At 41.6% G+C, this 24,022-nt stretch overlaps 1 protein-coding gene across 1 annotated transcript; it reads left to right on the top strand.

The window, feature by feature from the left end:
- Nucleotides 1–18,397: 18,397 nt before the first annotated feature.
- Nucleotides 18,398–21,844, top strand: LOC130283898 (gamma-crystallin 1-like). The gene is made up of 3 exons (XM_056533598.1): nt 18,398–18,406; nt 20,181–20,423; nt 21,569–21,844. The coding sequence occupies exons 1-3, from the start codon at nt 18,398–18,400 to the stop codon at nt 21,842–21,844; spliced, it is 528 nt and encodes a 175-aa protein (XP_056389573.1).
- Nucleotides 21,845–24,022: the final 2,178 nt, after the last annotated feature.

Genomic DNA, 24,022 nt, shown 5'->3' with positions numbered 1-24,022 from the left:
ATACCCATCATGCTATATGCCCTCCCTACTACTATGTGCAGTGCCACACTGACACTGTACTGTGACATCACTACTTAACCCTGTACTTTGCAGCACGGTCTCCCCCTGTACTGTGATATTACTGTGTATATTAACCATGTACTGTGATGGTGCTGTGCATATTAACATTGTACTGTGAATTACATTTCGGGGTTAATATGCACAGTGACATCACAATACAGGGTTAATATATACTGTGACATGCCAGTACAGGGTTAATATGCACAGTGATGTCACAATACACTGTTAAAGGGGCTATCTGGCTGAATGGTTTTATAGCTATTATAGACAGATTTGACTAAACGTTATTGGTAAATCTATCTATAAGTTGAGCTATGGTAAACAGATATGCCTTTCAGGAGCCCAGAAAAGCTAGGTGACAATTTCTCACCTAGCTTTTCAATACTCCTGAATGGCATATCTGATTATAATAGCTCAGCTATTATATACACATTTGCCTAGAAGTTATATGTAACAAAATATATATAACCTTCCTGCAAAAAATTGTGTTGAAAAATAAAATTTTAAAATGTAATACAATTTAATTAACCCCTTTCCTAATAAAGGTTTGAATCACCTCCCTTCTCATTTTGCACATAAAAAATTTAAACAAAAATAAACATATGTGTGAATGTACAAAATATTAAAATATAATGTTGAATAATCCGCATGGTCAATGATCCAATTTGGGTATTATTGTGATGGTATGGACCTACAGAATAAAGCTATTGGGGGAGATTTGGCAAAACCTGTGTCAAGGAAGTGTGGTGCAGTTGCCCATAGCAACCAGTCAGATTGCTTCTTTCATTTTTATAAAGGCCTCTGAAAAATGAAAGAAGCGACCAGATTGGTTGTTATGGGCAACTGCACCACTCTTCAAATATACAGGTTTTGATAAATTTCTCCCAATATGTCACTGTTTGCAAAAAGTGCACTCTTTAGAAAGCCACAAAAAACAGCAACATTGCATTTTTTGTTTTTTATTTTCGCCCACTCATATTTTTTTTTGTGTTTCACTGTAGATTTCATGGTAAAAGAAGTGATGTCATTGCAAAGTATAATTGGTGACGCAGCAAACAAGCTCTTGTATGAGTCAGTAGATGGAAAAACAGCAATGGCATTCAGGAGCATGAAAAAGCTTAGTGACAATTTTTCACCTGGCTTTTCCATGCTCCTGAATGGCATATCTGTTCATAAAACAGATGTTCCTATAAGCAGTTATGCAATTCAGGAACACAGAAAAGCTAGATGACAATTTCCCATTTAGCTTTTTCATGCTCCTCAATGGCATATCTGCTTATATCAGCTCAGCTACTATAAACAGATATGCCATTCAGGAGCATGAAAAAGCTAGGTGTGAAGAGCTTTTCCTAGTTTCAGAATGACATATCTTCTTATAGCTGTACTACTATTATTTGGTGCTGGATAATTGCTGCACCTAAAATGTTTCCCTGCTAATTCTGCAGAAACTATATACGTCTGGAAGGAATCGTCACAGCGGTCCGAGCTAGATGGAAAAAAGAATAAAAGAGGACGACGCTAATGAGAGAAGATATTGCCTGTGAGTCCCACAAAGATATGGCATTATAACCATTTGGGCACTATAGATGGGCGGGGTTTACACTTGCCAACAATGGAAAACAAGTTTGAACATTCCGCACATTTGACTAACTGGAGGGCAATAGAACTGCTTGGGAATGTACCGTCTCATAGATGGCAATGCATTTCCATGCAGTATCCGCAAAAAGAATAGACAAGTCTATTCTTTCTGTGGATGCCAGAATCTAAATTTATGCACAAGAAACATGCCGTATTAACAGTGCAGCAACTTCTCATTTAAATCAATGGGACTCTGCTGCTGTGGGATATTAATGTGGAATTCCCAATGGACATTCTGTCATGTGAACATACCCATAGGCCCAGATTTATCAAACTGTGTGAGAGAAAAAGTGGAGTGATTTTGCCACAGCAGCCAATCACAGCTCAACTAACAATCTGTGGTAAAGTGAAAGCTGAACTGTGATTGGTTGCTGTGGGGAAATCACTCCACTTTTTCTCTCACGCAGTTTGATAAATCTGGGCCATAGAGTGTTTGTATAGAGGGGCCAAGGGTGCCTGATAATTGCAGAAATCTTTTCTATAAGGTTTCTGTTATGGCACTTTATTAGTAATTCCAATTGTTCAAAGTGCATCTGTCGTACGTTTTATGCATATGAAATTGCTAGCATAGCCAAAAAAGATGTTCGATACTTTGCATATCTTCATAGATGTTGTTTGATCCTTTATTTTGCTAAACAATTATTTTTTTTTGGGTCGGGGTACATTAACCCCTTAAGGACCGAGCCCTTTTTCACCTTAAGGACCAGAGCATTTTTTGCAATTCTGACCACTGTCACTTTAAACATTAATAACTCTGGAATGCTTTTAGTTATCATTCTGATTCCAAGATTGTTTTTTCGTGACATATTCTACTTTAACTTAGTGGTAAAATTGTATGGTAACTTGCATCCTTTCTTGGTGAAAATCCCCAAATTTGATGAAAAAAAATGAAAATTTTGCATTTTTCTAACTTTGAAGCTCTCTGCTTGTAAGGAAAATGGATATTCAAAATAATTTTTGGGGGGTTCACATACACAATATGTCCACTTTATATTTGCATCATAAAATTTATGAGTTTTTACTTTTGGAAGACACCAGAGGGCTTCAAAGTTCAGCAGCAATTTTGAAATTTTTCACAAAATTTTCAAACTCGTTATTTTTCATGGACCAGTTCAGGTTTGAAGTGGATTTGAAGGGTCTTCATATTAGAAATACCCCACAAATGACCCCATTATAAAAACTACACCCCCCAAAGTATTCAAAATGACATTCATTAAGTGTATTAACCCTTTAGGTGTTTCACAGGAATAGCAGCAAAGTGAAGGAGAAAATTTAAAATCTTCATTTTTTACATTCGCATGTTCTTGTAGACCCAATTTTTGAATTTTTGCAAGGGGTAAAAAGGAGAACATTTTTAGTTGTGTTTGAAACCCAATTTCTCTCGAGTAAGCACATACCTCATATGTCTATGTAAATTGTTCGGCAGGCGCAGTAGAGGGCTCAGAAGGGAAGGAGCGACAAATGGTTTTTGGGGGGCATGTCACCTTTAGGAAGCCCCTATGGTGCCAGGACAGCAAAAAAAAAACATGGCATACCATTTTGGAAACTAGACCCCTCAGGGAACGTAACAAGGGGTAAAGTGAACCTTAATACCCTACAGGTGTTTCACGACATTTGCATATGTAAAAAATATATATATTTTTTTACCTAAAATGCTTGGTTTCCCAAAAATTTTACATTTTTAAAAAGGGTAATATAAGAAAATACCCCCAAAATTTGAAACCCAATTTCTCCCGAATCAGAAAACACCCTATATGGGGTTGAAAATTGCTCTGCTGGCACACTACAGGTCTCAGAAGAGAAGGAGTCACATTTGGCTTTTTGAAAACAAATTTTGCTCTGGGGGCATGCCACATTTAGGAAGCCCCTATGGTGCCAGAACAGCAAAAAAAAACACATGGCATACCATTTTGGAAACTAGACCCCTCGGGGAACATAACAAGGGGAAATGTGAACCTTAATACCCTACAGGTGTTTCACGACTTTTGCATATGTAAAAATTTTTTTTTTTTTTACCTAATATGCTTGGTTTCCCAAAATGTTTACATTTAAAAAAAGGGCAATAGCAGAAAATACCCCCCAAAATTTGAAGCCCAATTTCTCCCGATTCAGAAAACACCCCATATGGGGGTGAAAATTGCTCTGCTGGCGCACTACAGGTCTCAGAAGAGAAGGAGTCACATTTGGCTTTTTGAAAGAAAATTTTGCTCTGGGGGCATGCCACATTTAGGAAGCCCCTATGGTGCCAGGAAAGCAAAAAAAAAACACATGGCATACCATTTTGGAAACTAGACCCCTCGGGGAATGTAAAAAGGGGTTAAGTGAACCTTTATACCCCACAGGTGTTTCATGACTTTTTTATATGTAAATTTTTTTTTTTTTTAACCTAAAATGCTTGTTTTCCCAAAAATTTTACATTTTTAAAAAGGGTAATATAAGAAAATACCCCACAAAATTTGAAGCCCAATTTCTCCCGAGTACGGCGATACCCCATATGTGACCCTAAACTGTTGCCTTGAAATACGACAGGGCTCCAAAGTGAGAGCGCCATGCGCATTTGAGGCCTAAATTAGGGACTTGCATAGGGGTGGACATAGGGGTATTCTACGCCAGTGATTCCCAAACAGGGGGCCTCCAGCTGTTGTAAAACTCCCAGCATGCCTAGACAGTCAGTGGCTATCTGGCAATACTGGGAGTAGTTGTTTTGCAACAGCTGGAGGCTCCGTTCTGGAAACAGTGGCGTACCAGACGTTTGTCATTTTTATTGGGGAGGGGAGGGGGGCTGTGTAGGGGAATGTGTATATGTAGTGTTTTTTATTTTATTTAGTGTTAGTGTAGTGTTTTTAGGGTACAGTCGCACGGGCGGGGGTTCACAGTAGTTTCTCGCTGGCAGTTTGAGCAGCGGCAGAAAATTTGGCGCAGCTCAAACTTGCAGCCGGATACTTACTGTAATCCTCCGCCCATGTGAGTGTACCCTGTACGTTCACATTGGGGGGGGGAAGAAACATCCAGCTGTTGCAAAACTACAACTCCCAGCATGTACGGTCTATCAGTGCATGTTGGGAGTTGTAGTTTTGCAACAGCTGGAGACACACAGGTTGTGAAACACAGAGTTTGGTAACAAACTCAGTGTTTTGCAACCAGTGTGCCTTCAGCTGTTGCAAAAGCTACAACCCCCAGCATGTATGGACAGCGGAAGGGCATGCTGGGTCTTGTAGTTATGCAACAGCCGGAGGCATACTACATTGGCTGGGGATGCTGGGGATTGTAGTTATGCAACAGCTGGAGACACACTGGTTTGCTACTTAACTCAGTGTGGCTTCAGCTGTTGCAAAACTACAACTCTCAGCAGTCACCGACAGCCAACGGGCATGCTGGGAGTTGTAGTTATGCAACCACCAGATGCACCACTACAACTCCCAGCATGCACTTTAGCTGATTGTGCAAGCTGGGAGTTGTAGTTATACAACAGCTGAAGGTACACTTTCCCATAGAAAGAATGTGCCTCCAGCTGTTGCAAAACTACAAGTCCCAGCATGCCCATAAGGGCATGCTGGGAGTTGTGGTGGTCTGCCTCCTGCTGTTGCATAACTACAGCTCCCAGCATGCCCTTTTTGCATTCTGGGAGCTGTTGCTAAGCAACAGCAGGAGGCTGTCACTCACCACCTGTTGCTGCTGATCCACGCCGCGCAGGTCAGTCCCGCTGCCGCCGCCGTCGCTCCTGGGGCCCCGATCCCAACATTAACGCTGGGGATCGGGGTCCCCAGCTCCCGGGGTGCACGTCCCGCACCCGCTCACGTCCTCCGGAAGAGGGGCGGAGCTGGTTGCGGGAGTGACACCCGCAGCAGGCGCCCTGATTGGTCGGCCGGGAATCCGGCCGACGAATCAGGGCGATCGTGAGGTGGCACCAGTGTCACCTCACCCCTGCTGGCTCTGGCTTTTCGGGGGCGTCTCTGACGGCCCCGATCAGCCAGAAATTCCGGGTCATCGGGTCACTGGAGACCCGATTGACCCGGAATCCGCCGCAGATCGCTGGACTAAATTGTCCAGCGATCTGCGGCAATCGCCGACATGGGGGGACATAATGACCCCCCTGGGCGATATGCCGGGATGCCTGCTGAACGATTTCAGCAGGCATCCGGCACCGGCTCCCCTCCGGCTAGCGGCTGGGGCCGGAAATGCTCAGGGCGTATCCATACGCCCTCGGTCCTTAAGGACTTGGAAACGGGGGCGTATGGATACGCCCTATGTCCTTAAGGGGTTAAGTGTCAAAGAGGTGTGGCTAGGGTGTGCTGTGCTACAAGGCCACAACACTTCTCCGTGCCTTCTTTGACACATGCATCCCCTATGCGCTGTGAATGGAGATTGTGATGGATGAGCAGTCAGACAGCTTTGAATTCAGACTTGCAGCTTGTGAACCCCAATCCCCATTCACGTCACATGCACACGATGTCAACACGTCGCTGGCAAGCAAGCCCTGGTTTTAACCAAAGAAGCAGTGGGTGGGAGTTAACATCAGATAGATGTCACGGTCTGGGAGTATAGTGGACCCTCTACCACAACTCTTTGACACTCTAGGCCCCCATAAAAGTGCGTGTGTTTTTTATTATTTTTATTTATTTATTTTTTTAATAGCTGAAGAACAGATTCTATAAAGATATGCAAAGTTTCCATACACTAACATATATTCATCTATCCTGGTAATTTAATGTGCTTAAAACATGTGAGGAATGCACTTTATTTGTGTTAAACTAAATTGCTTTGTGTTGTGTTTTCATTTTATATATTTGTATAAAAAAGGCCTATCAAAATCTTCAGCACCAGGCCCTTGATGCTCTTAATCCGGCCCTGTATGCATACAAGTGAAGATAGACATTTCTCTGTTCTCTTCGAGACTAGTTCTTAGCTCCGCCTACTTTAAAGTATGCTACTAGTTTAGTGCTTAGTGCTACATATGAGGACGGGATATAAGGTCGAGATAGGAGGTCGGGATAGAAGGTCTAGTTAGGAGGTCGGGATAGGAGGTTGGGATATGAGGAAGGAATATGAGAATGAGATATGAGGACAGGATAGAAGGATAGGATTGGAGGTCGAGATATGAGGACGGAATAAGAGGTTGAGATATGAGGGATATGACAACAATATATAAAGATGAAATATGAAGTCATATAGTTTGTTGATTTTCCTCCCCAACAAGGATAAGAAAGGAAAAAACGGCCAACGCCGGTTACTCAACAAATATATATATATATATATATATATATATATATATATATATATATATATAGATGGTTGCAAACAGTATATAACTGACTCATTGTCAGTTGCTCTGTATCATTTAAAACATTTTTTTTGAAGGGAGCAATAAAGATTATACACAGACATGGCTGTAAATGTTGGCACTAGAGATGAGCGAACTTTTGAAAAATTTGACTTGGCCAATTCGTTGAATTTTCCGAAAAGTTTGTATCGATCAGAAATTTTCCACGGCGAATCTATATTAAAAAAGGCTATTTCTGGCCTACATACAGCCTCTATAGGGGTATAGAGATGTTGGCAGCATGAGGACATCATATAGTGGCTGAATGACACAGCATGGAGGTGTTGGCAGCATGAGGAGACCAAATAGTGGATGAATGACACAGCGTGGAGGTGTTGGCAGCATGAGGAGACCATATAGTGGATGAATGGCACAGCCTGGAGTTGCCAGCAGCATGAGTAGGCACTAGGCCTTCACAATCCCTAAGATTAAAAGATGAATTAAGAAATGTAAACAGAAGATTTTGGATAGCGGGTGCTACCTATGATAAAATTTGAATTTCCAAGACCCAGGCCCAGCAGAGGCATCAGTAAACCATATATTGCATGAATGACACAGCCTGGAGTTGGCTGATGCATGAGTACACACCAGGGCTTCACAATCCCCCCCAAAAACACAACAATTTTAGAATTTATGAAGAAGATTTTGGATAGCAGTTGCTATCTAAGAGAAAAGTTGAAATTCCCAGACCCAGGCCCTGCAGCGGCATCAGTAAACCATATATTGCCTTAATGACACAGCTTGTAGTTGGCTGATGCATGAGTACACAGCAGGGTTTCACAATCCCCCCCAAAAAACACAACAATCGTTGAAATTTTTGAAAAAGATTTTGGATAGCGGATGCTACCTATGAGAAAATTTGAAATTCCCAGACCCAGGCCCCACAGAGGCATCAGTAAACCATATATTTCCTGAATGACACAGCCTGGAGTTGGCTGATGCACGAGTACACAGCAGGGCTTCACAATCGCTAAGAAAAAACACAACAATTTTAGAAATGTATTAATAAGATTTTGTATAGCAGTTGCTATCTAAGAGAAAATTGGAAATTCCAAGACCCAGGCCAAGCAGCGGCATCAATAAACCACATTTTGACTGAATGACACAGCCTGGAGTTGGCTGATGCATGAGTACACAGCAGGGCTTCACAATCCCCCCCAAAAAACACAACAATTGTAGAAATTTATGAAGAAGAATTTTGGATAGCGGGTGCTACCTATGAGAAAATTTTAATTCCCAGACCCAGACCCAGGCCCAGCAGTGGCTTCAGTAAACCATATATTGCCTGAATGACACAGCCTGGAGTTGGCTGATGCATGACTACACAGCAGGGCTTCACAATCCCCCCCCAAAAAACACCACAATTTTAGAAATTTTTGAAAAAGATTTTGGATAGCGGGTGCTATCTATGAGAAAATTTGAAATTACCAGACCCAGGCCCAGCAGCAGCATCAGTAAACCATATATTGCCTGGATAACACAGCCTGGAGTTGGCTGATGCATAAGTACACACCAGGGCTTCACAATTCCCCCCAAAAAATACAATTGTAGAAATTTATGAAGAAGACTTTTGGGTAGCGGGTGCTGCCTATGAGAGAATTTTAGTTCCCAGACCCAGGCCAGGCAGCGCCATCAGTAAACTATATATTGCCTGAATGTCACAGCCTGGAGTTGGCTGATGCATGAGGAGACCATTGAAATGTCTGATTTTTTAATTTGAAATTTAAATCAAACTTTGAGCGTCCCGGACCTCAGCGTGTGGGTACGAAGGACCAAATCCAACAAGCCCCCACAGGGCTAATGTGGCCGTGAGATATAGGCGCAATGTCTCCATTGCCCTGACTGGCCCTTTTTTTCTTTTGTTTTTGTACCCTTGTTTAAGAAGAAGTGCATATCCAAGTCCAGAAGACTATAATGTAGGACGGTGGACCACAAAAAGACATTCTTCTCTAAAGTAATATTTTCTGAAATAAAAAAGCAGAGTTCATCCATCTCCGTATTATTTTTGACAATTTTAATTAAAGAATCACACACAACAAGCGTTCAATGGTGTACTTGTTATTATTCTTGAAAAGTTCAAGTTTATTACTGAGAAAATTATGATAAAATTTAAAAAAATAAAATGTACCCAAGAGGTTTTGATAACCCCATACATTACATAGTTAGTACAGTTGAAAAAAAGACATACGTCCATCAAGTTCAACCAGGGAATTGAAGGGTAGGGGTGTGGCGCGATATTGGGGAAGGGATGGGATTTTATATTTCTTCATAAGCATTAATGTTATTTTGTTCCAGGAATGTATCTAACCCTGTTTTAAAGCTGTTAATTTTTCCTGCTGTGACCAGTTCCTGAAGTAGACTGCTCCATAAGTTCACAGTTCTTATGGTAAAGAAGGTGTGTCGCCCCTTGAGACTAAACCTTTTCTTCTCCAGACGGAGGGAGTGCCCCCTCGTCCTTTGGAGGGGTTTAACCTGGAACAGTTTTTCTCCATATTTTTTGTATGGGCCATTAATATACCGTATTTATCGGGGTATTTCACACACAGGCCTATAACACGCACCCTCATTTTACCAAAGATATTTGGGTAAAAAAAGTTTTTTACCCAAATATCCATGGTAAAATGAGGGTGCGTGTGTGCGCGTGTATACCCAGATACACCCCCAGGAAAGGCAGGGGGAGAGAGGCCGTCGCTGCCCGCTTCTCTCCCCCTGCCTTTCCTGGGGTCTAGAGCCCTGCTCCCGCCGCTTCTCTCCTGCTGGCTATCTGTGCCTCTGCCCGTTCTCTCCCCCTGACTATCGGTGCTGGCGCCCCATTGCCGGCACCAATAGCCAGGGGGAGAGAAGCGGCGCCGGCAATGGGGTAGCGGCGCCGACAGCCAGGGGGAGAGAAGGGGCAGCGGCACCCATTGCTGGCGCCGCTGCCCCGTTGCCTCCCCCCATCCCCGGTTGCATAATTACCTGTTGCCGGGGTCGGGTCCGCGCTGCTTCAGGCCTCTGGTGTGCGTCCCCTGCGTCGTTGCTATGCACTGCACGGCACGGCGCACTGACGTCATACGCCGTGCAGCGCATAGCAACGACTCAGGGGACGCACATCGGAGGCCTGAAGCAGCGCGGACCCGACCCCGGCAACAGGTAATTATGCAACCAGGGATGGGGGGAGGCAACGGGGTAGCGGCGCCGGCAATGGGTGCCGCTGCCCCTTCTCTCCCCCTGTCTGTCGGCGCCGCTTCTCTCCCCCTGGCTATCGGCACCGGCAATGGGGCGCCGGCACCGATAGTCAGGGGGAGAGAACGGGCAGCGGCGCCGATAGCCAGGGGGAGAGAAGGGCCGGCAGCAGGGCTCTAGACCCCAGGGCAGGCAGGGGCAGAGAAGCCGGAAGCGCTGGCTGTCTCTGCACCTGCAAAGCCGCTGAAGTTCATTGATTTAAATCGCCCGCTTTGAATCATTGAACTGCAGCGGCTTATCGGCGTATAACACGCACATAGACTTTAGGCAAAAAAATTTTGCCTAAAAAGTGCGTGTGATAAATACGGTACTTATATACATTTATCATATCCCCCCTTAAACGTCTTTTCTCAAGACTAAACAATTGTAACTCCTTTAATCGCTCCTCATAGCTAAGATGTTCCATGCCCCATATTAGTTTAGTCGCGCGTCTCTGCACCCTTTCCAGCTCCACAGTGTCCCTTTTATGGACTGGTGCCCAAAACTGAACAGCATACTCCAGGTGAGGCCGTACCAATGCTCCATAAAGGGGGAGTATTATGTCCCTGTCCCTCGAGTCCATGCCTCTTTTTATACATGACAATATCCTGCCGGCATTGGAAGCAGCAGCCTGACATTACATGCTATTCTGAAGTCTGTGATCTACAAGTACACCCAGATCCTTCTCTACCAGTGACTCTGCCAGTTTAATCCCCCCCTAAGAAATACGATGCACGCATGTTATTAGTACCCAGATGCATAACTTTACATTTATCCACATGGAACCTCATTTGCCAAGTGGATGCCCAGACACTTAGTCTATTCAAGTCATCTTGTAACCTATACACATCCTCTATAGACTGTACCGTGCTACAAAGCTTGGTGTCATCTGCAAAGATAGAAACAGAGCTGTTAATGCCATTCTCTATATCATTGATAAATAAATTAAACAACAGCGGGCCCAGTACTGAACCTTGGGGTACACCACTAATAACCAGAGACCAATCAGAGATTACGAATCATTGACCACCACTCTCTGGGTACGATCCATGAGCCAGTGTTCAATTCAGTTACAAACTAAAGTTTCCAAACCCAAAGACCTTAACTTACCTGTCAGACGTCTATGAGGGACAGTATCAAACGCTTTAGTAAAATCCAGAAACACTATATCCACAGCCATTCCTCTGTCAAGGCTTCTACTCACATCTTCATAAATTAGATTGGTTTGACAACTTCTATCCTTAGTAAACCCATGCTGGCTATCACTTATAATACAATTATCCCCTATATATTCCTGTATTTAATCCCTTATAAGTCCTTCAAACAATTTACCCACAATGCACGTTAAACTTACCGGTCTATAGTTTCCTGGGGAAGACCTAGAGCCCTTTTTGAAGATGGGCACCACATTCGCCTTGCGCCAGTCCCTTGCACCATAAATGTTGAAATTTTAATTAAGCATGTATGTATCTTTTTCACCAATTGTAAAATTGAAGGCCCAAGCCCAGAAGCATCATGAAGGCAAGTAGTTCCTGAAAGACACAGGAGTAGTCAGGAGTAGGCATCAGCAGTACCCAAGAGGCTTTCATAATCTCTTACATTGCACGATCAATCGCGAGATCGAGCAATAACAGGTGTGTGATGCCCTCAGATGTCCGGGGCTGCACGCACTCTACACTGAACGGACCAGCGTGTGTCTATCCTTCACTGACAAGTGCGGGTAACCCGCTCAACCCCGTTCGTGATAGGGATCGTGGATTGAAATTATTTGCCATGAAAGAAGAATTCCAACTAAGTGCGGGTCATAAGCTTGGGTTCAATAAGTCCCTGGCCTTTGTACACACTGCCTGTCTCTTCTACCGATTGGATGGTTTAGGGAGGGGCTCGGATCGGCCCCGCCGGGGTAGGCGACGGCCCTGTCAGAGTTGCGAGAATTTAAAGATCATTGTTGAAATTAGCATTAAGCATATGTTAGCTACTGCTAAACTTCCAAAACTTAAAGGCAAAAGGCCAGAAGCATCAGTGAGGCAAGTAGTTCCTGAAAGACACATGATGAGCCAGGAGCAGAAATTTGCAGTACTCAAGAGGGTTTCATAACCCCTTACATTTAAAGATCAATGTTGACATTTTCATTGAGCATGTATTTAGCTACTGCTAAACATCCAAAAATTAAGGGGCCAAGGCCCGAAGCATCTGTGGGGCAAGTAGTTCCTGAAAGACACAGGATTAGCCAAGAGCAGGCATTTGCAGTACCCAAGAGAGTTTAATAACCCCTTACATTTAAAGGTAAATGTTGAAATTTGCATTAAGCATGCATTTAGCTACTGCTAAACATCAAAAAATTAAAGGGCCAAGGCCCGAAGCATCTGTGAGGCAAGTAGTTCCTGAAAGGCACAGGATGAGCCACGAGCAGGCAATCGCAGTACCAGAGAGGGTTTAATAACCCTAATTGATAACCCAAGAGAGTTTCATAACCATAATTGGGAAGTGTTGGTGTAGCAGCATGGTCAATCTACTCTGAGGCATCTGGCATTGGTGGCTGGAAATCCTAGCTGATCCATCCCTGATTCATCTTGACAAACGTCAGTCTCTCCACATTTTTAGTGGACAGACGAGTTCACTTTGGGGTGACTATGGCCCCGGCCGCACTAAACACCTGCTCTGATGGCACACTACTGGCCGGGCAGGACAGCTTTTCCAGGGCAAACTCTACTAGTTGCGGCCATAAATCAAGTTTGGTTGCCCAGAAGTCCAGCAGATCTTCAATGGTTGTTGGCATGGTCATGTCAAGGTATGCCACCACCTGCTGGTTCAGTTCCTGCTCCATCTCTACCTGCTGCTGATGAGTTGCTTCACTATGTGGGTGAAGAAAGCTACGTATCAGTGACTGTAGACTCAGGCTGCTACTGATTGAGCTGGTACTGCTCCTGCCACTCCTCCCCAGCAGCCATGGCAGTGGAAGGTGAGCGCAGAGGGTGCACCGAGTCAGACCTGCAAGTGGATGGACCATGTGGCCGATAGGCAAGGGCCAACTGACTACATAGAATCTCTCTGTAGCAGGTCAGTTTGTCCTCCCTCTTAGTGGGTGTAAAAATGGCCCCCCTTCTGGGACGGTAGCGAGGGTCTAATAAGCTGGAGATCCAAAAGTCATCCCGCTGATGAATTTTGACAATTCGGGGGTCACTACGCAAGCAACTGAGCATGCATCATGCCATTTGCGCCAGTGACTCGGATGGACTACCTGCCTCCACCTCCACTGCATACTGCCACGGTGTGTCTGGGTCCTCTGTCTCCTCATAACCCTCCAGCTCCTCTGGCTGCTCCTGCTCCTCCTCTCCTGTCCGATGACTAGAAACACTGGCCATCTCATCCAACCTAAACTGTGCTCTGCTCTGCCCCTCATCCTCCTCCTCCAGTTCAGCCCCCACAGGGCTCATGTAGTCTTGAGATGCAGGCTCAACGTCTCCATTGCTGTGATCAGCCATTGTTTCAATCATTTGTTGTAGGAAATGTAGGAGTGGAATTATGTTGTTCATGGCGTAATCCAGGCAACTTACAAATAATGTAGCTTTCTCAAAGGGCCTCAGCAAACGGCAGGTGTCACGTATGAGCTGCCACTGGTTCAAATTGACGTTGCACAGGGGAGTACTCCTATCTGCTTGGATCATCAAGAAATCGGTGATGGCTTTTCTTTGTTCGTATAGTCTGTCCAACATATGGAGGGTGGAATTCCAACGTGTGGCAACGTTACAAATAAGACTATGTTGTAGGATACCGTTCTGACGATGCAGCTCATGGAAGGTGTGCTTGGCAGTGTACGAGTGACTGAAGTGCATGCACAGTTTTGTTGCCATTTTCAGGATGTTTTGCAAATGGGGTAAAGACTTGAGGAAGTGCTTGACAACCAGATTCAACATGTGTGCCATGCAGATTTGGACGTGCAGTGGAGGCCGAGGACACAGTGGAGGATGAGGAGGCGGGGTCGCACACTGTAACAGGACCAACTGCCTGAGAGCGAAAGCGTGGAGGAGGAAGTGGTGTGACCTGTCCAAGTTGCAGTTGTGGCTGTGCAGGAACCACATTTACCCAATGAGCCGTAAAAGACAAGTATTGTCCCTGCCCGTAGTTACAGCTCCACACGTCGGCGCTGCCGTTTTTTCTAAAAAATCAAGTATTTCTCACAGAAAAGGATTGCAGTAACACATGTTTTGCTATACACATGTTTATTCCCTATGTGTGTATTGGAACTAAACCCCCAAAAAAAGGGAGGGAAAAAAAAGCAAATTGGACATAATGTCACACAAAACTCCAAAAATGGGCTGGACAAAATTATTGGCACCCTTAACTTAGTATTTGGAAAAAATAACTGAAATCAGTTGCTTCCTGTAACCATCAATAAGCTTCTTACACCTCTCAGCTGGAATATTGGACCACTCTTCCTTTGCAAACTGCTCCAGGTCTCTCTTATTGGAAGGTCGCATTTTCCCAACAGCAATTTTAAGATCTCTGTACAGGTGTTCAATGGGATTCAGAGCTTGACTCATTGCTGGCCACTTCTGAACTCTCCAGCACTTTGTTGCCATCCATTTCTGGGTGCTTTTCTTTACGCATGTTTGGGGTCACTGTCCTGCTGGAAGACCCAAAATTTTGGACACAAACCCAGCTTTCGGACACTGGGCTGTACGGTGCGACCCAAAATCCGATGGTAATCCTCAGGTTTCATGATGCCTTGCACACATTCAAGGCACCCAGTGCCAGAGCCAAAGCCAGCAAAACAACCCAGAAAGATAATTGAACCTCCATCACATTTCACTGTAGATACCGTGTTCTTTTCTTTGTAGGCCTCATTCCGTTTTTGGTAAACAGTAGAATGTAGAAAGTAGATCAAAAAGCTCTATCTTGGTCTCATCTGTCCAAAAGATGTTTTCCCAGAAGGATTTTGGCTTACTCAAATTCATTTTAGCAAAATGGAGTCTTGCTTTTTTTATGTCTCTGTGTCAGCAGTGGGGTCCTCCTGGGTTTCCTGTCATAGCATTTAATTTAAATGTCGACGGATAGTTTGCACTGACACTGATGCTCCCTGAGCCTGCAGGACAGCTTGAATATCTTTGGGACTTGTTTGGGGCTGCTTATCCACCATCCAGACTATCCTGCTTTAACACCTTTCATCAATTTTTCTCTTCTGTCTACGCCCAGGGAGATTAGCTACAGTGTCATGGGTTGCAAACTTCTTGACTTGACATGGACTTGTAACCTTTTGATTCTTGATATGTTTCCACAATTTTAGTTCTCAAGTCTTCAGATCTTGTGGGTCCATGCGTCTGAGCTATCTGGGCGGGGAAGGCCATTGAGTCGAATGAACAGGGACACATAGTCTTACTTTCTGACTGTACCATCTTCCTATTGTGTGTCTAGGTCCTGAATTGAACCTGCTTTTGGGATCATGTATATCCTATTAATTTAGCTCTGTCTGAACTATACTGGGATCATCTCGCTTTTCTGTTGTTCTATTGTGAACTTAATACAGAGTTTTCTTCGGCCCTAAGCTGGTATCGCTTTGGAAGGGGCCGTTCTTATCAAATAATGGACTGATTTATACACATTTGCTTAATGAACTCAACTTGTATGCTTGACTGTTATTATCTTTTGACAGTCGTGACCCACTCAACTGTGTCTTAGCATTATTTGATTTAACTCTACTACGGTACATTATCTGCAATTCTTGATATTTATATGATTTAAAAAATTTTCTCCTCCATTCCCTGATGAACCCTAGTCATTAGCTAAGGGAGAAACGCGTTGGAAAGGGAGCACGAGATGCTATACAAACCTGTTGTGTTGATGAATTCTTTATAAAGGAATGTTCATATTACCCAAACCCTGTCCACACTTATTGACTAGTGAGGGCAAGGATATCAGACTAGGTAGGGCTCTTTATTGAGTAGGGGTTCACCTGTACCCTTTACCCCTTCCCTACCTTACCTGTGATTTGTGTCCCTTATTTGGTTGAAAGACACAATGTTGTACTGTTTTTGAAAATATTTATATGTCTCTATGTCTAAATTTATCTGTCATTTAATAAAGTTTAGTTTTATATATCTAGGCCTAATTAATGATTCTGATAGTGCAAGTAGATTATATATTTGTCATTTAAGGGCATTTATCATAATTTATATACGAGGGTACATATATTATCCCCTCGTTAGGTGAATTTTGTATTACTTAAAGGAAGTAGAATTAACTAAGTGACTGGACATGTATTGTTTACTTCCCACATATTCCGTTATGGATGACTAATGCTGTAAAGAGGAGAAGGAGGAATAAGAGAAACAGTAGATGACATTAATGATGGGCATAAGGACAATAACTATGTACTACTTGGATGTGGCCTGACTGCTATAAAAAAAACAGGGAGGGAGAAGGGTGATGTTTCTCACATTGGTAGACATTTTGATATTGTCCGGTAATGCTCAATGTGCTAAAGGAGAGCATTGGTTCCTTCCTACATTTGGGACTAAACAGCCAAGGCTTTATTCTCTTCCAGTAGAACTTGCACATTGACACATTGTATCTATCAGTGAATAGATATTCAACAAGAATATAAATCTTATTGCTAAAAAACGCATTGTACCTAGTGTTTGCTAACTAATTTAAGACCTACAAAATTTGCATATTTCTGCATCATGCAAAACTTCTTACAGTGCCATTAAAATTCTGTATCCAGATAAAAATGGAATAATTCTTCTTGCTGATAGCACTGTGCATGACTAATTTAATTTAGTGTGCCCAAAGATTGCATTGTTGTTCAGCAATGTAACGTTTATGCAGTCAGTTAAAATTCAGCCTGTGTCCAAAAGAAAAATGATTTTTATTTTCATTTTGCTTATATACTAGTGTTGCTCGCGAATATTCGCAATGCAAATTTTATTTGCGAATATCGCATATTCGCGAATTCGGGAATATTCACAAATATAGCACTATATATTCACAATTACGAATATTTTTTTTTATTTTATTTTTTTTCACAGTACACATCACAGTGATCTTCCATCTCTGCTTCCGGCTTGTGTGGTGTAAAGAAGGCTCTAATACTACTGTGAGAGACTGGCATACTAGTTTTAGCATATGCGAATCTTCGCATATGCTAATTTTCACATACGCTAATTTTCGTATATGCGAATTTTCGCATATGCAAAAATAAACACGAATATTACGAATATGCGAATTTAGCGAATATATGACGAATATTCGTCCATATATTCGCAAAATATCGCAAATTCGAATATGGCCTATGCTGCTCAACACTATTATAGACCCCATGCAATGTCAACAAAAATATTCAAATAAGCAAATTATTATACAGGGACCTTACAATTCAACTTGTGTCTACTTCTTTTTGATAGACCTTTGCAATGATCCATTTAATTAAATGCCACCCAAGAATTTGTATTGATCTTAATGTTTTTACAGGGCAGTTAGAACTTAGTCGGCATCCAAGTAATTTTAATGTTAATTATGTCAATAAAATTCCAATAAAAATGACAATATTTGTTTCTTTAAAGATCACCATCATATTTCACTCTACTTTCCAATGATTGTCATCGCTTACGTTTGGGCTATTGGGCTGTAAGTACTAAATCAACCTATTGGAGCAATTTTTTATGTTTTTACACTTTAATCCTTATGCTTTTACACTTTATTCCTTATGTTTTTACACTTTATTCCTTTTTAAACTTTTGAATTGTATTCACATTTGAATATTTCTTACAATATAAGTTCCAAATTAACTTGGTATTAATTTGGAGGATAGAAAGTAAACATAAACCATAAATGTTTTATCAAAGCAGACATGCCATACTAGGCTTATTTTTTTCTTCTTTTTTTTTTTTTGTCTGTTTGGTTTTTATTTTAGAAACTGTGACTCATCCTCAGATAATGCAAAGGCTTGTCATGTCTTTTATGCTATAGAACTTTACCTGCAGTACATACAAAATGAAGTTCATTCATATAGTAGAATAACAGAGAAAATGTTTTGTTCGGTCTTGTTTCTGGTGTGCCATTTGTTCTGAGTAGTTGTCAGTAGTCAGCAGGTATTCCATATAGTTGTGAAAGTATATAAAGACCTTTTAGTTGCCATCATATACCAGTGAGGAGTTGACTAGAAATTAAAGCAAAATGGGAAAGGTAAATATGTATATATTTATTTGTAAACAAAATAGCATTATAAATAGTTTATTATGTTATTTTACAAAAAAAATATTGTGTTTATTTTCTTCAACTTGGGCAGTATGTAGCTAGATGGATAGATAGATGATTTTAATCCCTTATGATCTGTTATGATATTTCACAATCTGTGTTTCTTACTAACTTATAATGGTCAATAATTAAAAAATAATGGAACAGGATCTGAATAGGTTGGAAAATTTGGATGAGAAGTGGTGAGGTGAGGTTCAACACTAAACTAATACATGTAAGGTTCTGCGCATGAGGAGGGAGAATCCAGGTTGGGAAATGTATTATTTATTTTCTCAACTCATGATAAACTATGAACTATGTTGCTAAGTCACTTTATTACTTGTATAGAGCCACTGGGCATCCTTGTGCTGCCAACATACATATTAAGATATGATCCACTAGAAGCATGTCACAATAGTAAGCATATTTACTTTCTCCTGTATGTATTTAAAAGCACAGATGTACAGTGAGGCTAAACAATTTACATGCAGACATTGCCTCAACAGCGGAGTGCCGGTAGAACATGCTGGTGCTAAGACCATTCTGAAATGCACTGTCTCACAGACAGGAAAATGAGCCACCTATTTCGACATATTATTCGTAACATTATTTGCCAACAGTGAGGAAAGGAGCCTTGCAGTAGAAAAAATAATGATACCAACCAAGGCTGTGTCCTCTCTCTCCTAGGACCCTCATAGCATGGTCTTGCGCATGACACTTAGACTGAATTTACACATAATGGGTAGATTCAAAATCAGTGTTGAGACAGAGTGGTGTAGTTGCCCTTAGTAACCAATCAGATTGTATCTTTCATTGGTTAGAGGGCTTTTAAAAATGAGAGAAGCAATCTAATTGGTTGCTATGAACAACTGGACCCCTTTTTTTCCTCTGCACATGTTTTGATAAATCTCCTCAACTCCTGCATTTGGCTAAACAGACTAACCAAAAACTGCATGAGAATCCAGCCTTAGACTCAAGTAGACACATTAGACTCATGCACACTACTAAATCTAAGAACTCTATGGCCCTCATTTACTATTCTAAACCCGACTTCTTTTGTCAGGTTTTTTTGGCACATTTTTGTCTGCGACATGTCACAGACATCGTGCGCCAGTCTGCGACACGATGCAACATTTTTTCCCGACGGACCCGATGTGGATTCTCCCAAACCCGAAAAAGGGGCGTAACCCAACATTTCTGAGCTTTCCCACGTATTTATAAAGGTTTCCAACCCGAATTTGTTGAACTGTCGTGGATTTTTTCCCGACAACTCAGAGGAGTTGGAAACCAAAACCAACAAAACCCACGTGCGACAAACAGGATGCCACATAATAATAAATACCAGGGGAAAAAAGCAATCGGGTAAGAAAGCAAGATAGACATACAACCCGATTTTCTAAGTAAATGAGGGCCTATGTCTAATTTTCCTCCTTTAAAGTTCCCAGTAGAGTTCTTCCAGCCTTGGTGTAGTGGCCATAAACAGCAACATTCTAATCTTCAGTTTGTGTGTGTTATTGCAGCTCAGTTCCATTGGAGAGAATGAAGCAGAGTTGCAATACCACATACAAACTGCAGCAAGGCGTGGTGATATTTTTTGGTAAAAAGCAGCTATATTTTTCTAATGATGGATAAACCCTATAAATATGGCAGCAGGCATGACAGAGGTGCTTTTATTATGTCTTTTTATATTTTATTATAAGAAACATTTATTGCTATTTAACAGATAATCTTTTATGAAGACAAAAAATTTCAGGGACGCTCCTATGAGTGTCACTCTGAGTGTCCAGACTTGTCCTCATTCTTTAGACATTGCAACTCCATTCGTGTTGAAAGTGGAAATTGGATCCTATATGAACACCCAAACTACAGAGGACACCAGTATTTCCTTCAAAGAGGAGAATATCCTGATTTCCAGCAATGGATGGGTTACAATGACTCCATTAGGTCTTGTCGTTTGAGCCCTGAGGTAATATATTTAAATAATTATTTAAAAAATATTTTCTATAAATTTAATACCATACATAGAGGAAGGTGAAATTTAGTTTTATGTCACTAATAAGTTACTTAAAGTACACCTGTCGCAGTAGAGATATGTCCTAGATGTTGTGGTCTGAGTGTTTTGACCCAGACCAATTGTTAGAGCAAGTAGGGAGAGAAGGGCTGATGACAGGGATAATGTCATAGACTTACATTGTAAGTTCGTCTCTCTTAGCGTGCTCTTTTTCCAGCTAGTTAAGGCTATTGGTCGTGGTCTGAACACTTAGGCTCTGAGCAATCAAAATGTTTAACCTGTCTCTACAACATGTAAAAATGACAGTGCCCATTTATTATGTGAATTTTGTAAGTAAAGAAGTATATACCTATAATGTGTGCATACATATAGGCCTGCCCATTCCCTTGTAGATAAACCTGATCACTGTATAAAGAAAAATGTATACATATTTTAACTATAATGTGCCTCAAACCCTAACGTGTAAACACATTCTTGTTTACATTAAAACTGTGAATATTTACCCTCCTATATCAATTCAGAGACAAATTAGATCTTTAAGTTTTTAACCTCTAGAGGACAAAGGACATACCTGTACGCCCTGGATCGTTGAGTACATATAAGGTTTGCGCAGTAGCTGCACTCTGATTGTGAAAATGACGGGTCCCTTTACCACCCTCTGACCACCAGATCGACACTACCATGATGTAGCCTGGCAAAGCCAGGCTGTGTCAGTGGAGTGCCAATCACACAATAGAAAAGCATTTTACAGTGGATGCAATCTAATGATAGCATGTAATATTAAATATAAAAGTGTAAAATAAATAATAAAAAAAAGTTTTTCAAATGTTATTGATAAAACTATAAAATGTAATGTTTATGATCCTGCACGATGAATAGTGTAAACTTGGAAAAAAAAAAACATATGGCAAAACTCATATACTTAAATATTTAACTATTTGTGGAGAGGATATTTTATGGTAAAATGAAAGAAAATTAAATGTTGTTACAAAATACAAATGTTTGGGTAAAAACCAAGCACTCATGTGGGTCTGTGAATGTGAATTAATGTTTGCACTTTGTACAATTTTGTAAAATAGTGTTGTTGTTGTTTTTAACAGCATAGAGGTTCATTCAGAATCAGTATCTATGAGAAAGAAGACTTCAGAGGTCAGATGATGGAGTTTACAGAAGATTGTCCTCATGTCTATGAGAGATTCCGCTTCCATGACATACACTCTGTACATGTTCATGATGGGTACTGGATGTTCTATGAAGAGCCCAACTACAGAGGACATCAGTATTACCTGAGGCCTGGAGAGTACAGGAGATATTCTGATTGGGGAGCCATAAACTCTAGAATCGGTTCCTTTAGACGAGTTCACCATTTTTACTGAAAGTATATGAATCTTGTGATTTAAATTACCATGAAATAAATGATTTACTATATCAATACATTAATTCTTTATATATCCCTAATACCACAACAAAATACAATTATAAAAGTTCACTGAAGTAAGTTAATGGTAAATATATTGAATTCATTCAGAAATTAAAACTGTATAATCCTAGCATTGAGTGGTTGATGTTTATCCAGTATAGACAATCTCCGACAGTCTCTGATCTAAATTGCTTGACCTACAGACTAATGCATGTTGCATGAAATCATGCATTCTAGAAGACCATCAGAATGGACTAACTGTGCTGCTGATGGAGCTTAAAGAGGTATTGCAGGATTTTCCTTCATATGACTGTGCTACAGGGGATGTAAAGTTAGTGTAGTTCATACTATAGTGTCTGTACCTATTTTTCATGGTGGTCTTGCAAGTCTTCTGGGATTTTTGCCACATTTGTTTTAACAGCCACATTTTTGCCACATTTATTTTAATAGTGACGTTTCAGGTTTTCCCAGGTTGCAGTGCGGCGCAAGACATTACATCACTTGTCATGTGATTAGAGGGAGCCTGTCTACCTCAATGGGTGGAGCTAAAAGGAGAAGGAAAAGCGCTCCATAGTGTAACCCAAACCAGAGGGTGGGTAGGACTATAAAGGATCACAGCCACTTACGTGGATGGTTGTGTAAATCCTAGACAACAATAAAAAGCATATATACAAATTGGGAATAGGGAACTGTCTGCAGCCCTACAGCTTTAAAATCTGCAGTAGAGCAGTGCAGGTTTCAAAACAGCAGCAGGATTCATACTGCATGGTGCTGACGGAACTAGATCAAACACGGCAGGAATCATAAAAAGGATTTATTTACCAAGATACAACACGTTTTGCTGTGCATGTGCAGCTTCTGCAGGCAATGCTCATGCCTGAGGAATTTTTCAGGCAATCCCCTGAGGAATCTGCACATGCGCAGTGAAACACATTGCATTTTAGTGAATAAATCCTTTTTATGGTTCCTGACATTTTTTATCTAGTTCTGTCAGTGCCATATGAATCCTGCTGCTAATTGTTTTGAAGCCTGCACTACTCAATGGGTGGAGCGACCGCTAGGTGAGAGGAAGATCACTCTGTCTTTGCCACAGCTGGAAGCACCCTGGTCAGAAAATCCTTGTCTTTTGCGTTGAAGAGATCACAGTTATGTTTCAATGGTTAATGTGGCTGATGTGTGGGAGGGAGAAAAGTGAACACACACTTACAAACAAGAAATCATAGGAATTGTAGTTTAACCTCTTAACGACGCCTGACGTAAATGTACGTCATGGTGAGCTAGTACTTAACGCACCAGGACGTACATTTACATCCTAAGCATAACAGCGAGCATCGGAGCTTGGGTTATGCACGGTAGGTCCTGGCTGCTGATAGCAGCCAGGGACCCGCCAGTAATTGCGGACATCCTCGATCGCGCAGATGTCCGCCATTAACCCCTCAGATGCCGTGATCAATACAGATCACGACATCTGTAGCATCACGGTCACTAAAATGGATGATTGGATCGCCTGCAGCGCTGCCGCGGCGATCCGATCATCCAGAACGGCAGACGGAGGTCCCCTCAGCTGCCTCTGCTACCTTCCATGGGTCTTCTGCCCTGATCTGCGATCGAGCAGACCAGAGCAGAAGATAGCCGAAAACACTGATCAGTGTTATGCCCTATGCATAGCACTGAACAGTATTAGCAATCAAATGATTGCTATAAATAGTCCCCTATGGGGACTATTAAAGTATAAAAATAAAAGTAAAAAAAGTAAAAAATAAAAAAATTTGAAAACCCCCCTCCCTCGTAAACGTAAATTGACCCATTTTCCCTATTTCACCCCCAAAAAGTGTAAAAAAATATTTTATATACATATTTGGTATCGCCACATGCGTAGATATCCGAATTATTTAAAAAAATGTTAATGATACCGTACGGTGAACGGTGTGAAAGTCCAAAATTACTGCTTTTTTTATAACATTTTATTCCCAAATTTTTTTATAAAAAATTTATTAGAAGTTTTATATAAGCAAATATGGTATCAATACCATCACGGCGCAAAAAATGAGCCCTCATACCGCCGCTTATACAGAAATATGAAAAAGTTATAGGTCTTCAAAATGGGGGGATTTGAAACAAACATACTTGGTTA

This window comes from Hyla sarda, chromosome 8 (genome assembly GCF_029499605.1).
Source record: "Hyla sarda isolate aHylSar1 chromosome 8, aHylSar1.hap1, whole genome shotgun sequence".
NCBI lineage: Eukaryota > Metazoa > Chordata > Amphibia > Anura > Hylidae > Hyla > Hyla sarda.
Note: the sequence above shows the minus strand (reverse complement) of the source record. Positions and strands in the feature narration are given on the sequence as shown.